The sequence below is a fragment of the Odontesthes bonariensis genome, chromosome 10 (genome assembly GCF_027942865.1).
Source record: "Odontesthes bonariensis isolate fOdoBon6 chromosome 10, fOdoBon6.hap1, whole genome shotgun sequence".
Taxonomy (NCBI): domain Eukaryota; kingdom Metazoa; phylum Chordata; class Actinopteri; order Atheriniformes; family Atherinopsidae; genus Odontesthes; species Odontesthes bonariensis.
Window position 1 is genome coordinate 3,534,751 of NC_134515.1, and position 15,063 is coordinate 3,549,813.

Sequence of the window (15,063 nt, forward strand, 5' to 3'; positions counted from 1 at the left end):
AATGCAGGCTAAAAACGAAAGGCCATCGAGCTTTTGCAGCGGCTGCCCCTAAACTGTGGAATGGGTTACCATGGTTACCGCTGCATATTCGTTCATCAGAAACGCACAAAATCTTTAAAACATCTCTTGAAACCCACCTTTTCTCCCAGGCTTTCAGACCTGGGTGAAACAAATGTTGTCTAATGTAAATGTAAATTGTTTTTATCTCTTGCTGAATTTCTTTGTTAAATGTATCTGTTGAATTTTATAGTTATTTATTTGTGTAAAGCACTTTGGTCAATCCAGGTTGTTTTAAGATGCTCTATAAATAAACCTGACCTTGACCTAAATATCTTCCGAAGGACGCCGACTTTCACCAAACTGTTATCGGTGAGTAGATGAACATATTTTATGGCAGAAATAAGGTCCAGCTTTAAAAAAAACTAACTTCCCCTTTAAGTCACACAATCGAATGCTTCTTGTCTTACTGATGACATGAGTCTTAAATCAGCAGAATTTGCTCCATGAAAGATTTTCAGCCTTTTCCTTCATATGATTGGTGAGATCATCTTTAGTTAGAAAAACTATACTTCTATTTTCTGATTTAAGAGTTAGTCATTTAAATTTTAAGGTTTTTATAGAGAAACTCTGCAGTTCAGGTGGATGAATCTGACTTGCTGTTTGTTTCCAGCTTGTAACTTCAGATCACTGTCTTTATAGGAACCCTGCTTCCAACCGTGTGTTTCTTAATGTAACCATGACAACAAAAGGCTTCTAATTACACACAGTGAAAGCTCAGCATGCTGCAACTTGAGAAAACGCATGCAAATAGAAATAAGCAAAAAAAACAAAGAAATCTGCATTGATTTGACAGCGCGTGTTCTGCTAATACACACAACACATGATACACACAACACATGCAAATAGAGAACCACAGATGGCGCAGATTGCTGCAACGCATGCAAATTATCACGATAATGCACTTTAGATTCTATGGGATGGTGTGGAGCTTCTGCATCAACTTCAATCCAGCTTATCAGTTGTTTTAAGCAGTTAAATCATCTGTAATCATTCATATTGTGTGTGAAGTCATTATAATCTAAACATCTGACAAACTGGTGGGTGTGTTAGCTGCAGGATTAAACCCTGAAGTCTGTGTGCGGCCGACATACGTTTATGTAGGTAACAGAATATATATGTATATAAATCGTGGGTGATTGAGCTTTTTATGATCATCATTGTAGTCTGAGAAGAACAGGAAGTGAGACTAAAAAGGAGTGAAAGAAGCTGACTGCTGTGGTAAGAGAGGGCAGAAAACTGGTGACCAACTGTGCAGTAAAGACTGATTCTCTATCATTATGTGATGTTAGTACAGTGATTCATAAAGTTGACAACACATGACTTCATACAATAAACATGTCAATAAGTCTTTTTTTTTGGTAGTTTCATTAGTTAATTAGTAGATCTTACATTCAGCGGTGCGTTGCTTCCTTTCTTTCTCAGATTTTCTGTCTCCATCTCTACATTAGGGCTGAGCAATTCTATCGATACTGCGATATACATCGATATTTCGTTTCCCGATAAAGTATCGATTTTTCAGGCGCGAATATCGATTTAAAAAAAAATATATATTATTTAATTTTTTTTAAAAGCGAACTTTATTGAAAAGTCAGACGTTACAATGAGTGAAAACACAGAACATTAAGGTAATACAATACAATGACAGGGGGTCACATTATACAAAACAGTGATAAATTAGTTGATAAAAATGTTGTATAAACCTGGATGGGTTAAAAGCGGAGGACAAATTTCGTGTGTATGCATGTATGCATGACAATAAATCGGATCTCTTAATCTCTCTCTTCATGTTCATTTGTTTCTGTTTGTCTGGCGGTGTTTTCCTTCCGGTTCAAAGGTCGGACCACCGGTCCAATCAGCGATGATTCATGTCAAATCACACTGTCCCTTTTTTTCCCCCAGAAAATGATGTAAGTGTATCGAATTGAATCGTATCGAATCGTATCGAATCGTATCGTATCGAATCGTATCACATCGTATCGTATCGTATCGCATCGTATCATATCGTATCTAATCGTATCGTATCGAATCGTATCGTGAGATCAGTGTATCGCTACAGCCCTACTCTACATTTGTTCGTGTTTAGACAAAGAAAACTAAATCTAACCAGACAACAATGGTCTTCAACAGAGGTGACGGGAGAGCATTCCTCACAAGATGGCGCTGACGTCCCAGCATGCAACACGGTGCGACGTCTCGTCACATTCTCTATGAATGCAGGTTTTTGGCAGCTGGAACATCAGCTGAAACTGATAATAGTGAGAAATGGGTTGTCCTTTCTCAGATATCAGGCAGATTTGGGCCTAATCTGGGCCAAACATGGCTCAGTTTCAGCCCAGATATGTGAAATGCAGATTTGGCCCATTCGTGCTGGCTCTTTGGCTGAGGTTGAGCCATCACACTCACCCTGAATCCACACCCTATACAAGGCCAAATCACAGCCCAAAGCAAAATGCAGATGTGAGTCATATTTTGGCCAAATAATTGTTGCTCCCTGGGTTCCAACAGGCAGCTGCTGGCAGTGAGAAAGGGTTTAATCAGCTTATTTTAGCGAGTGTATCCGCATTTTAAAAACCTGTTTATATACGCTGCTCTTGGTGTAAAAATGTTATCTGTCCACTTGTTCCACATCTGTCTGAGATCTGCTGATGGGAACCACATCCACCTGGCTCTCTGTGTCAGCCACAGCAGCGCCCATAGTAATAAAGTTTACCTTCTTATCCCCTGCCTGGGATCCCGTGTTTCTGTCCACCTCTCACTACACTAACTGCAGAATAATCGTTTTTCAGTAAGTCACGGATAGCTGGTGTAGGAGCTATTTGTAAAGTTAGTTTTTGTTTTTTGGTCCTAGTTGTAAATTGAATTAGCTAATTATGAGTAACTTTATTTGATTCATTTCAGTGCTTTATTTAGATTAAATTTTTTGATAATATTCTTTTAGTTATTTGTTTAGAATATTTTGGTAATTGGGTCACACTGGGCACCTGGAGTCCCAGCATGCACCTGGGTGGGCCAATGGTTTTTTACTTGAATGTCGTTACCATTTGTCCATAAAAAACAAATTAAACTTAAACCAAAGAAAATCAAAAGAGGCCACTGATGCACCTGGGTGGGTCAATGGTTTTTTACCAGGGAAAAGGAGAGAGCAGCAGGTTTTCTTTGCTCTTTTGTTTCTTTTATTGTTTTGAAATAAATCATCAGAAAACGCAAGAATTCATCTTGGACATTCATCTCCTTTTGCCTGCGTTAAACCACATCCCCCATGATGCAACAGTGGCCTTTTGATTCTGTTTGGTTTAAGTTTAAATTGTTTTTTAAAGACAAATGGCCACTACAGCTGGTGAAAACAAAGGATGTCGGACAGATGAGGAGGAGGAGGAGGAGGAGGAGGAGGAGGAGGAGGAGGAGGAGGAGGAGGAGGAGGAGGAGGAGGAGGAGGAGTACCCGACATTCAGGCTTGATGCTCCGACTGTTTGGGATTTTTGGAAGATTTCTCTCTGAAAACATGATTGTTGTGTTTGCGTTGTTGCTACACTTCAGTGGAATAAAAGTCTCACTGAAACAGATGGATTTCCACCTTTTTCCCCTCGTCTCCAGGGTAGTTTTTCTTTTTGCGATCTGAAGACGTCGCTTCACAGACTCCGAAGGAGAAAATTCCATATTTGTTACATGTTATGTAAATCAAAGCACTTTGAATTGTTTTGACTCCCCTGCATACATCAGGCTAATCATGTGTAGCCAAAAATAGTTTGCATGTTTATTTTGCATGAGCGTGACCAACGTCATTTCAGCAGCTGCATATCAGCAGTCACAGACTGCAGGAGCAGGACAGAACCTGCGAGGATGGAGAAAGTTCTTCTGTACGCCATCGCTGCTTCAGGCAAGTGTTTTATACAAGTTCTGCTTTCTTTCCTACGGAAGCCCAGAGCGGACGTGGTACGTATAAACTTTTTTTTGATGGTTTTCTCGAGATAACGAGTTACTTTACCGATGGTTTTCGAGGCCACTTTTTCTCCCTACTCCGCCCGTTTATATGTGTTTTATGTGTTCGCAGTTTGTTTGTCTTGTAGAGATAACTTTCATATCAGCCCGCGTCCTTTAAGGAGACGGCCAGCTCGACTGCAGCTCAGCAGGCGTTTACACCTCAGTGATGCTGCTGAGGGGATCAGGCCGTCTCCATGGTTACCGAACGATGGACGAGAGGTGCCGTTATCGTTTTCTCCAGATAACGAGTTATTTATCTCGTTATCTGGAGAAAACGAAATGCTCGTCACACCAGTGGGATTTGCTTTGTGCATTTTCACAAACGCTCTAATGTTTGATTCATAGGCTACTTTATTCAGTTTCCAATGAAAGGGGGGTAAAAATGGGTAAAAAGCTTTGCCAGAAATACATATAAACACATATAAACAGGGGCGGACTGGGGACAAAAAGTGGCCTTGAAAACCATCGGTAAATTAACTCGTTATCTCGAGAAAACCATCAGAAAAAGATTTATACGTACCACGTCCGCTCTGGGCTTCCGTACTTTTCACATTTTAGTTTTACTCCTTATTGTGTCCTGATGTGAGAATATGAGGTATGTAATGTCAGCCTCAGGGTTCCAGTCCTACGGGCTTGAAGAAGGGCGACTGGACACCATCTTGGATCTCGAAGTTGTGTCCCGTCTCACCTGAAAGGCTTCTTTTACCCTGAAGAAGCTCTGAAGTCCAGAACTGAAGACGGCTTAAGCCTTTCAGGTGAGACGGGACACGTCTTCGAGATCCAAGATGGAGTCCAGTCGCCCTTCTTCAAGCTCTTATGATGACCCTGATCTGGATGAATCAACACGGAGTTCCAACTTTTTGAAACGAATATATCATTTTGATCTTTTCTTCGTTAAAAGACTTAGACATAAGATGGAGAATCCCAAATATCAGAGCTAATCAAATGTAATTAAATCTAAATGAATTGAGGGTAGATGGTAAAAATCTTGTTTTTGTTGTACTTTATTTTCAACCTTTGGGGACAGATGTGATGAGATTTTCTCTATGTACGAGATTAACTGACTTCACTGATTTTATCAAAACAACAAACACATCATATATCGATTGATTTTGAGTGTCTTGTCAATGATTAAAAGGAAGACTGATGGAAGAAAAATCAGCATGAAATTAACCCTGTTAGATACAATTCAATTCAGTTTCAGTTTATTTATAAAGCGCCAAATTACAACAAATGTCATCTCAAGGCACTTAAATAATAAAGTCCAATTCAAGCCAATTGGAATTCAATTAATTGTAATCATAATTATCTTCAAAATAATCCAATTCATTCATATAAAGCCATTTCAAAAACTATTTCCTGGCTAAGGAAACCAACAGACATGCGAAGATTTTATTTGTAGACTTCTCGTCTGCTTTTAATACAATATTACCACACATTTTAGTTGATAAGTTGGTAAGAAATTTTAAGTTGGATAATGGTTTAGTGAGGTGGATTCTGGACTTTTTAACTAAGAGATACCAGCAGGTGAAGGTAAATGGGGTACTTTCTAACAAAATGACATCCTCCACAGGATCACCCCAGGGATGCGTTTTGTCTCCTCTGCTATACATTCTGTATACTGATGACTGCCGAAGCCAGTATGCAAACAGACACATCCTGAAATTTGCAGATGATTCAATCATTCTTAGCCTTCTCCATGGAAACGAAAAAGATCACGGTCCCATTTTAGATGATTTTATGGCCTGGTGCGACAGTTCGCACCTTCACCTGAATGTCACAAAAACTAAAGACATGGGCTGTGTTCGAAACCGCCTACTACATACTACATACTACATACTTGAAAACGGCATACTCATCGATCAGACAGCATGCAGAGCGTTTACACACAGTGCACTTCACTCCTGCCCGAGCCGAAATCAGCCGGCCTGAAAAGCTGATTTCGCTTCAGCTATAAACTCTGTAAATATATAAATTTAGCAACATTTGAAACATTTTCAGGCGAGAAAGTAGTCATTTAGACCCCCAAGGTGTTGAAAATCTGACAAAATACCAGCTATTTACAATTTTGTTCCCACGAATTCGGCGCTACTAAAGCTAGCCGCAGTGAGCAACGCACTTCCAGTTATGCCGTTTTGACTGCTCTCGTCCCGTTAACGGAATTTGACCGTTCAAATGGCGATGGGCGACGTCACGTTACGTTGCATCTTGGGTAGTTTGAGTGTGACAAGTAACCTCATGATGAATACTCAACACTTCGGCGAATCTAGTATGCATCTAGTGTACATCCGGGAACCTAAAAAAGGCGCAACCCCCTCCCTGCCCTGACCACTACTATCAAGGGGCAGGCTGTGGGAGTGGTAGACTCTTACAAGTACCTCGGTAGTTGGATTGACAACAAACTGAATTTTAACATCAACACAGAACTCATTTGTAAAAAAAGCCAACAACGTCTGTTTTGTCTACGCAAGCTAGCCAAATTCAATGTGGACAAGACCATGATGACGCTTTTTTATAGGTCCTACATTGAGTCAGTCTTATCTTTTTCTATGTCCTGTTGGTTCAACAACCTCAGCATGAAAGCCAAAAACTCCCTCGCCAAAATTGTGAAGGTCAGTGGCAAAATTATAGGTGCCCAGCAAAGCAGTCTCACTGACCTGTACAAGAAAGCCACCCTGAGGAAGGCTGAGTCTATTTTATCAGTCAGTGCCCACCCCCTCCACTCTGATTTTCAGCTACTTCCATCTGCCTCACGCTTTAGGTTCCCCTCTGTAAAAACCAACAGATTTAAGTATTCATTTGTCCCCAGTGCCATCTCCCTTTTAAATTCACATCCTCATTGATCACTTGACCTGATCCCTGGTGTTGTCTATGGCATTTTATGGTGTGATGATGTTTCTTATTTTATTTATTTATTTATGATGTTTTTATCTTATTTTACACCATATTTATGGTCCTTTTAACCTTTTACTGACCAATTGCACTTTATGTTTGTCCTGTGTTATCTGTTGTTGTTCTCTGTGCTTTGTCTTGCTGCACATTCAATGGCCCATTTTGGAGACAATAAAGTGGAAAGTTGAAGTTGAAAGTTGAGATTGCACTGAAACTGAAACTTTCTTCCTTTGAACAGGAAGAAACCTCTGGCAGAACCAGATACAAACGTGTTATTTTAGAAAATATGAAAGAAAAACATATTTAAAGGAGAAGTTCGGTTTTTTTAAACCTGGACCTTATTTCTGGCATAAAATGTGTTCATCTCCTCACTGATAACAGTTTGGTGAAAGTCGGCATCCTTCTGAAGATATTTAGATCTCTGGAGATCTATAGCTTCCTATAAGCCCCCCGATAGCCCCGGATAACAACACGGCAGCTCTGAGCTAACAGCGCAATAGTACGCGTTCATTCATTCATTGGTCTTAAAGTATTGAAATAAAGACAGATAATGCCTTATTTAGAGGCTGTATTGTCTCTGCCCTGTTCTCTCCCGTTATATGGATATACGCCGCTCTCCAGTGATCTAAATATCTTCCGAAGGACACCGACTTTCACCAAACTGTTATCGTGAGTAGATGAACGTATTTTATGCCAGAAATAAGGTCCAGGTTTAAAAAGAAACAAACTTCCCCTAAATGAAGACGCTACGAGTGAATAAGGATAAGCACTCCGTACCATTTGGGACTGTTTTACTGGAAGTTCTTCACTGAAGAACACATAAGTGAACTGAATGTCACCTTCAGGATGTAACCTGTGTCGAGTTGAAGCTGGAAGCTAATCGATGTGTTCACGTGTGTCCCTGCAGCCCTGTGCGGCCGCTCCCTTCTCGTTGAGCGTCAGTACCGGTTTGTTTATGAGCTGAAGACCTGGGAAGAAGCTCGTAGTTTCTGCACAGAGAACTACATAGACATGGTCACTGTAAACAGCATGGAGGACGTGGACATCCTGAACGACCTGGTAGATCTGAGCCAATTGGACGCGTCCACCTTAAATGTAAGTTCACTTTTCACATCTTACTTGTTTAAAAGTATTTTTGGTGATTATATGAGTCACAAGAGTTACTTTTACTGCCACTATCTGTAAATGTCTAACTCAGCTGTGAGTATTTCATAGTTTGTTTGCAAAATAACACATGTGATACAAATCTGAACTGAGATATTAGATTTAAGTGAAGTCCTTTAATAATTTCCCATTTGTATAAAACCAGAGCTGGGAGAGTAAACTCGTTAATTATTTAACACCGATAAATATTTTATCGCGTTTTTTTCAATTACAAAAAAAAATTGACAAATTTTTTTTAAGGGGGCTTTTGTGCCTTTAATGGATAGGGGAGTTCAGAGAGACAGGAAGCAGGGGGCAGAGAGAAGGGGAACGACATGCAGCACAGGGCCGTCCGATGCGGGACTCGAACCGGGGCCAGCTGCAGCGAGGACTATAGCCTCTGTACATGGGGCGCCTGCTCAACCCACTACGCCACAAACCACCCCTGTTTTATTATTTATTTATTTTATTTTGTAAAAGTCTGTTGCTCACAGGCTTTTATTTTGTAAAAGTCTGCTGCTGTCTGCTGTGGAACAGGAAAAGAAAGTAATCGGCGGATCCACCAAACATGGAGAAGGGTACGGGTAGTAGTTCCAGTCTAAAATATCACTTAAAGGCAAAACACACAACTGATAGCAGCAAGTCATTCAAGGAAACAGACAGTGGAGCGAGGCTTCTACATAAAAACTACAGAAAGATGCTGATGTTAAAAGTGTGTTTGCACAACAAATGTTATGGCACATTCATTCATATGGCAGCACATTTAAAATAAAACTAAATGCTAAAAGCTATACACTACTTTTGGATTCATTTTTGGATTTTGTGTACAAATGCGATTAATCGTGATTAATCAGGGAAATCATGTGATTAATTAGATTAAACATTTTAATCATTGGCGGTCAGTGGCGTAGTGGGTTGAGCAGGCGCCCCATGTTCAGAGGCTACAGTCCTCGCTGCAGCTGGCCTCGGTTCGACTCCCGCACCGAGCGGCCCTTTGCTGCATGTCTTTCCCCTCTCTCTGCTTCCTGTCTCTTTTGAACTGTCCTAACATTAAAGGCATAAAAAGCCCCAAAAAATACTTAAAAAAAAAATTTTAATCGTTGCCCAGCCCTATATAAAACATGTCAGTTAAAATGTTTTGATAAGTTATCAGGTTTGTAGATTTCTGGTGGGTTTTAGGGGAATTCAGGCGGCCTTGTTATATGGGGAGGAGGGAGTGTTAGTGGATAAAATGACCTCATTCTACCTGTGAGACGGGGGTCTGCAGGTGTGTTGTTATCAGTTCTTTGTAGGTGAATAAACACCTGGTTGGTCTGAAGCGGATCTCTGGTTCCAGCCGCGGCTGCTTGAGGCCGTCTTGCATGTACACATTAAACATCTGCAGCTCATCCAGAACGCTGCTGCTGGAGTTTTAACCCGGACTAAGAGATCTGAACACATCACAGCAGCTTTAAAATCTTTACTCTGGCTTCCAGTCAGTCACAGAATAGATTTTAAAAGCCTGCTGATGGTTTACAATCTGTGACATGTTCAGAGAATATAAAGCCAGCAGAGCTCTTAGATCCAAGGACTCAGGCCAGCTGGTCCAGTCCAGAGTCCAGACTGAACATGGAGAAGCAGCATTTAGCTGTTATGCTGCAAACAAGTGGAACAAACTGCCAGTGGAGATTAAACTTTCACCAAATGGAGACATTTTTAAATCCAGGTTAAAGACATTTCTGTTCTCATGTGTCTATGCATGAAATCTGCACGCTATCTTTGAACTTATCTGGACTGTTGCTTGTTTTTAAATTCATTTAAATGATTTTATTTGTTTCTCTTTATATTATTTTATGTATTTTTAATGCTTCTTCCACTCCCTGCTGCAATGCTTTTATTTTATGTAAAGCACTTTGAACTGTTTTGTACATGAAATGTGCTACAAATAAATTTGATTTGATTTGATTTGATACACATGTTTAAATGTCATATTTTCTGGTGAGACTTAGCTGGGAATGAGAAGCTTTATTTTCCTTTTTTTTTTTTTTAGGGGAAAAATGTTGAAACTGAAACCTGCTGTGAAAACCGTAATAACCGTAATAACTGTAATATGCTGGAATAAAGTCAAACACGTCCATTTAAAACTGCGGCTGATGACACGTCTGCTGTTTGCAGCGAGCCTGGATCGGGTTGAGCAGCGGGGAGTACTCCTGGAGTTGGTCCGACAGTCATTATGATGTGACGAGCTTCAGCAACTGGAACGATGGGCAACCAAACAACTGGGATGGTCAAGAAGACTGCGTTTCCATGTTTGACAGTGGAGGGTGGAATGATAATAATTGTGACAATTACCTGAAGCCAATATGCTATGAGAGAGGTGAGGAGTTTTTTTTATTTACCATATTAGAATTTCAAACTGATACCCAGAATAATACGTGATGCCTTTTTTAAAACCATATGTGGAGAAATGACAAATCAAGAAATGTAAAATGTTTTTCAACCAGCAGCACTGGCGTTTGTAAGCTTGTGCGTTTCCTGTTTATTTAATCTGGACTCTTTTACTCATGAATGAATTATTTAAACACAGAGGGCGTATAAATCCTCCCTTTGAATCCTTTTCTTTAAGATAAAACAGCAGTTTGGTATTTCTGCAGTTAAACTCTCTGTTCAGTGCTAAAACATCCAGGGCTGGGCGAGTTAACTCGTTATTATCGAGTTAACTCGTTAGTTATTTAATGCCAATAAATATTTTATCGTGCATTAATGCATTTTTTGGGGAGGGGGAGGGGAGCTTATGTGCCTTTGATTGAAAGGAAAGTTCAAAGAGACAGGAAGCAGGGGGCAGAGAGAGGGGGAACAACACGCAGCACAGGGCCATCTGATGCGGGACTCGAACCGGGGCCAGCTGCAGCGAGGACTATAGCCTCTGTACATGGGGCGGCTGCTCAAACCACTACGCCCTGTTTTATTATTTATTTTATTATTGTAAAAGTCTGTTGCTCACAGGCTTTTATTATTGTAAAAGTCTGTTGCTCACAGGCTTTTATTTTGTAAAAGTCTGTTGCTCACAGGCTTTTATTTTGTAAAAGTCTGTTGCTCACAGGCTTTTATTTTGTAAAAGTCTGCTGCTGTCTGCTGTGGAACAGGAAAAGAAAGTAATCGGCGGATCCACCAAACATGGAGAAGGGTACGGAACTTTTACTCGGCCATTTTCATGTTAAAGTTCTTCCAGACGGCGGAGTCGACAGAACCAAAGTCATCTGTAAACACTGCCAAGTTGAATTGTCTTCTCAGCGTAGTAGTTCCAGTCTAAAATATCACTTAAAGGCAAAACACACAACTGATAGCAGCAAGTCATTCAAGGAAACAGACAGTGGAGCGAGGCTTCTACATAAAAACTACAGAAAGATGCTGATGTTAAAAGTGTGTTTGCACAACAAATGTTATGGCTTTCTCTGCTTCTGATTTCATTGAATTAGTTCGGTAGAGATATTTCATAACTCCTAAGTTAAAATGTGTGCAGACAGAGGAGACAGTCAGAGGTTTATGCTGGAGGAACTGTGGAGAACAGCTAGCAGACCATTTTCACATATTCTGGAGCAACCCAGCTATTCAACCATACTGGCAAGAGATCATGCGGATAATCCAAAATATTTTTGGCCATGAAATTCACTGCTTTTTTTCCACAATCTATCTCGGCAATATTGCACCCCCATTTACTGATGTGAGACAAATATCTCTTAAAAATATTATTAGCAGCCAGCAAGAAAACTGTAGGCTAACCCGGAAATGGCTGCAGGCTTCACCCCCAACAGAGACAGACTGGACAGATGTTGTGACAAACATTCAAAATATAGAAAGGATGACCTTTTCGCTAAGTCTACGGAGCGATAAGTATGCGCAATACTGGTAAAAATGGATTGTGTTTGTCAGAGATGGGACCAAGTCACACATGTGCCAGTCTCAAGTAAGTCTCAAGTCTCAAGTATTTTTTTCTTGGGCAAGTCAAGTCAAAGTCACCTTTTTATTGCAATTTTATACGCTAAATTTTCAGAATCTGATCTTAATAAAGTGAAAAGACAAGATATAAGTAACTGTCCCCCAACCCCGTATCATTTCAAGCTATCGTTAGCTAACTACCGACTAGGCTAACAGGATAATATTAGCTCATTTGACAACCACTTACTGGTCAGAATGGATCTTCAAATGACGAACAAAGTTGGAAGTTGTCGTCTGGCTGTCTGAGATGTTGATGCCGCATGTCTTGCTCGGTGCTGTTCGTCTTTTGCTGTCAAAATGGTAATTAGGAAAGCCGAAGACAATGACTCTCGGTCCCGCTGGGTAATCGATATTATTTTTTTAATTATTAATTTTATATTCAAACTGAAAACATGAACTGAATAACTCTCAAGTCATTCAAGTCATCGTGTCTCAAGTCAAGTGCCGAGTCTTTAACTTCCAAGTCCGAGTCAAGTCTCAAGTCTTTTCTTTTTTGTCGAGTCACAAGTCATCAAAACAGCGACTTGAGTCGACTCGAGTCCAAGTCACAGTGACTCGAGTCCCCATCTCTGGTGTTTGTGGCCCCAAGAGATGCTCACTGAGCCATTACTGTATGAACCGACTTGTGTCATCAGCATAATGTCTGTTTGAATGTGTAGGTGAAGAACTGTTTGTTCTATGTGTTTCTTCTGTATATTGTTTCTTTCTATAAAAATAAAGTACAAAAAAAAATAAAGAATTAGTTCGGTAGACTCATGAATTGTAGCATAATTCATTCATGGTTCCACACTGCTTGTCACCGCGGTCTGTTTTCAGGATCGAACGTGACCTTTCTCTACATCAATGATGACATGCGCTGGACTGAGGCTCAGAGTTACTGCAGACAGCATCACACAGACTTGGCCAGCATCGGGAACTGGTCCCATAACGAGGACGTTAAGGCGCTGATACCTACAGGAACAAAGGTCTGGATTGGGCTTCGCAAAAGTAATTCCTGGAAGCTGCCGAATGGATCTCAGTCCACATTCAACTACTGGTCAACGGGGGAACCGAACAACTTGGACAAACATTGTGTCGCAGCAAACTTTGATGATTCTGGAAAATGGGAGGACCGGTACTGTGACTCAAAACTGCCATTTGTTTGCCTTATTGGTGAGTCATGACTCAATGGGAGCAACAAGTTTACTATGAGTTTGTTTGGCTGAAGTTGATGGGAATTTGATTCAGATGTTTGGTAGTTTGGTAATAGTCTGTACCAGCTGTGGTTAATAGATTTGAAGCCATAAATTATGAACCTCATTCCAGAAAGAGTCAGAGGATTTAGGTTATTCTGATTTATTGTCAGAAACTGTGAACGTCTCAGGAAAAGTGTGCCGCACCATAAACTGGACACTGATGGGTCTACTCCAGAAAATAAGAGTTTTATCAAATCCAATCCAATCCAATCCAATCCAATCCAATCAAATTTATTTATATAGCACATTTCATGTACAAAACAGTTCAAAGTGCTTTACATAAAATAAAAGCATTGCAGCAGGGAGTGGAAGAAGCATTAAAAATACATAAAAGAATATAAAGAGAAACAAATAAAATCATTTAAATGAATTTAAAAACCAGCAACAGTCCAGATAAGTTCAAAGATATCGTGCAGATTTCATGCATAGACACATGAGAACAGAAATGTTTTTAACCTGGATTTAAAAATGTCTCCATTTGGTGAAAGTTTAATCTCCAGTGGCAGTTTGTTCCACTTGTTTGCAGCATAACAGCTAAATGCTGCTTCTCCATGTTTAGTCTGGACTCTGGACTGGACCAGCTGACCTGAGTCCTTGGATCTAAGAGCTCTGCTGGCTTTATATTCTCTGAACACATCACAGATGTAAACCATCAGCAGGCTTTTAAAATCTATTCTGTGACTGACTGGAAGCCAGAGTAAAGATTTTATAGCTGATAGAAAAAGGACATTTAAATTTAAATGTAGATGGTGCAGTGCAAACATTTGGGTGGTGAGCTTCAACAGCAAGTCCTCCAACTGACACGATCGTATGAGTCATTCGTTCATAACCTTGAATGTGACCCTAAGCGGCACCCTGTAAAGAACCGAGTCATAAGAGCGAATCCACCTCAGAGCATAATTCACCGTTGAGTCTTTTAACGAGCAGCAAAGTCTTTGTGAGAAGGAAGGTGAGCGTGTAGATCAGGGGTGTCAAACTCAAAGCACACTTTAGGTCGCGGGCCGAACAGGACGAACATTTATTGAACACACAGAAACTAAATGTTTTCTTTAACATAAATATGAATAAAGCAGACAGAAATATTATTCCAGAATAGATTAACTTAAACTTTAAATAACTATATTTAAATATTTTAACCCCTTAACGCCTATTGTCGCATATATGCTACAAACCGTAGCCGGAGTAACCGTTGACTCCAAATTGACCAGGATGCCTGTTGTCGCAAATTTGCAACATACCAAAAATTCTATTTATTTTTTGTCCAAAAGTGAAATTAATAATCTCAGCATTATTTACCATCAACTTAAAGGCTAAAACACACACAAAACATTCTTTTTTATATACAGCTATATAAATTCAGGCGTTAAGGGGTTCAAATAGTTTGCTCTCCATAAAGACATATCCTGACAAAATTATAATATGAAATATATAATATTATAATAAATTATAATACATTGTAAGAAATATCCTACAAAAAATAAATAAAAATTCTGCTTTTAGGTAAACGTTAAAATAACAACAAATCAAAACATTCCGTTTTCTTTGCTCTTATGTAGATGATGTTTGTTCTTCAGCGACACACCTGCAGTTTCCAAAAACACTTCCTGGTTGGGTTTGCTGAAATGACACCAAAGTGCCAGTTATTGTGACGTCAGATGTGGCATGAGGGCAGCAAAGATGTCCTTATTCAGCCTTTTTTATTCAGAACAAACACTGCAGTGTTTTAAAGCCTCGGGGGTCGTTATCAGCAGAGGAACGTTGACCCTGAGCTCCC

The 15,063-nt window shown here is 40.0% G+C and overlaps 1 protein-coding gene across 1 annotated transcript; it reads left to right on the plus strand.

Moving 5' to 3' along the window:
- Window positions 1-3,900: 3,900 nt before the first annotated feature.
- On the plus strand, window positions 3,901-13,217 carry LOC142390087 (E-selectin-like). The gene is made up of 4 exons (XM_075475456.1): window positions 3,901-3,937; window positions 7,841-8,028; window positions 10,231-10,432; window positions 12,871-13,217. The coding sequence occupies exons 1-4, from the start codon at window positions 3,901-3,903 to the stop codon at window positions 13,215-13,217; spliced, it is 774 nt and encodes a 257-aa protein (XP_075331571.1).
- The last annotated feature ends 1,846 nt before the right edge of the window (window positions 13,218-15,063 follow it).

Coding starts and splice junctions, on each gene's coding strand:
- LOC142390087 (XM_075475456.1), top strand. CDS start 3,901: ATGGAGAAAGTTCTTCTGTACGCCATCGCTGCTTCAG. Junction 3,938..7,840: donor GTACGCCATCGCTGCTTCAG/GCAAGTGTTTTA, acceptor GTGTCCCTGCAG/CCCTGTGCGGCCGCTCCCTT. Junction 8,029..10,230: donor TGGACGCGTCCACCTTAAAT/GTAAGTTCACTT, acceptor TGCTGTTTGCAG/CGAGCCTGGATCGGGTTGAG.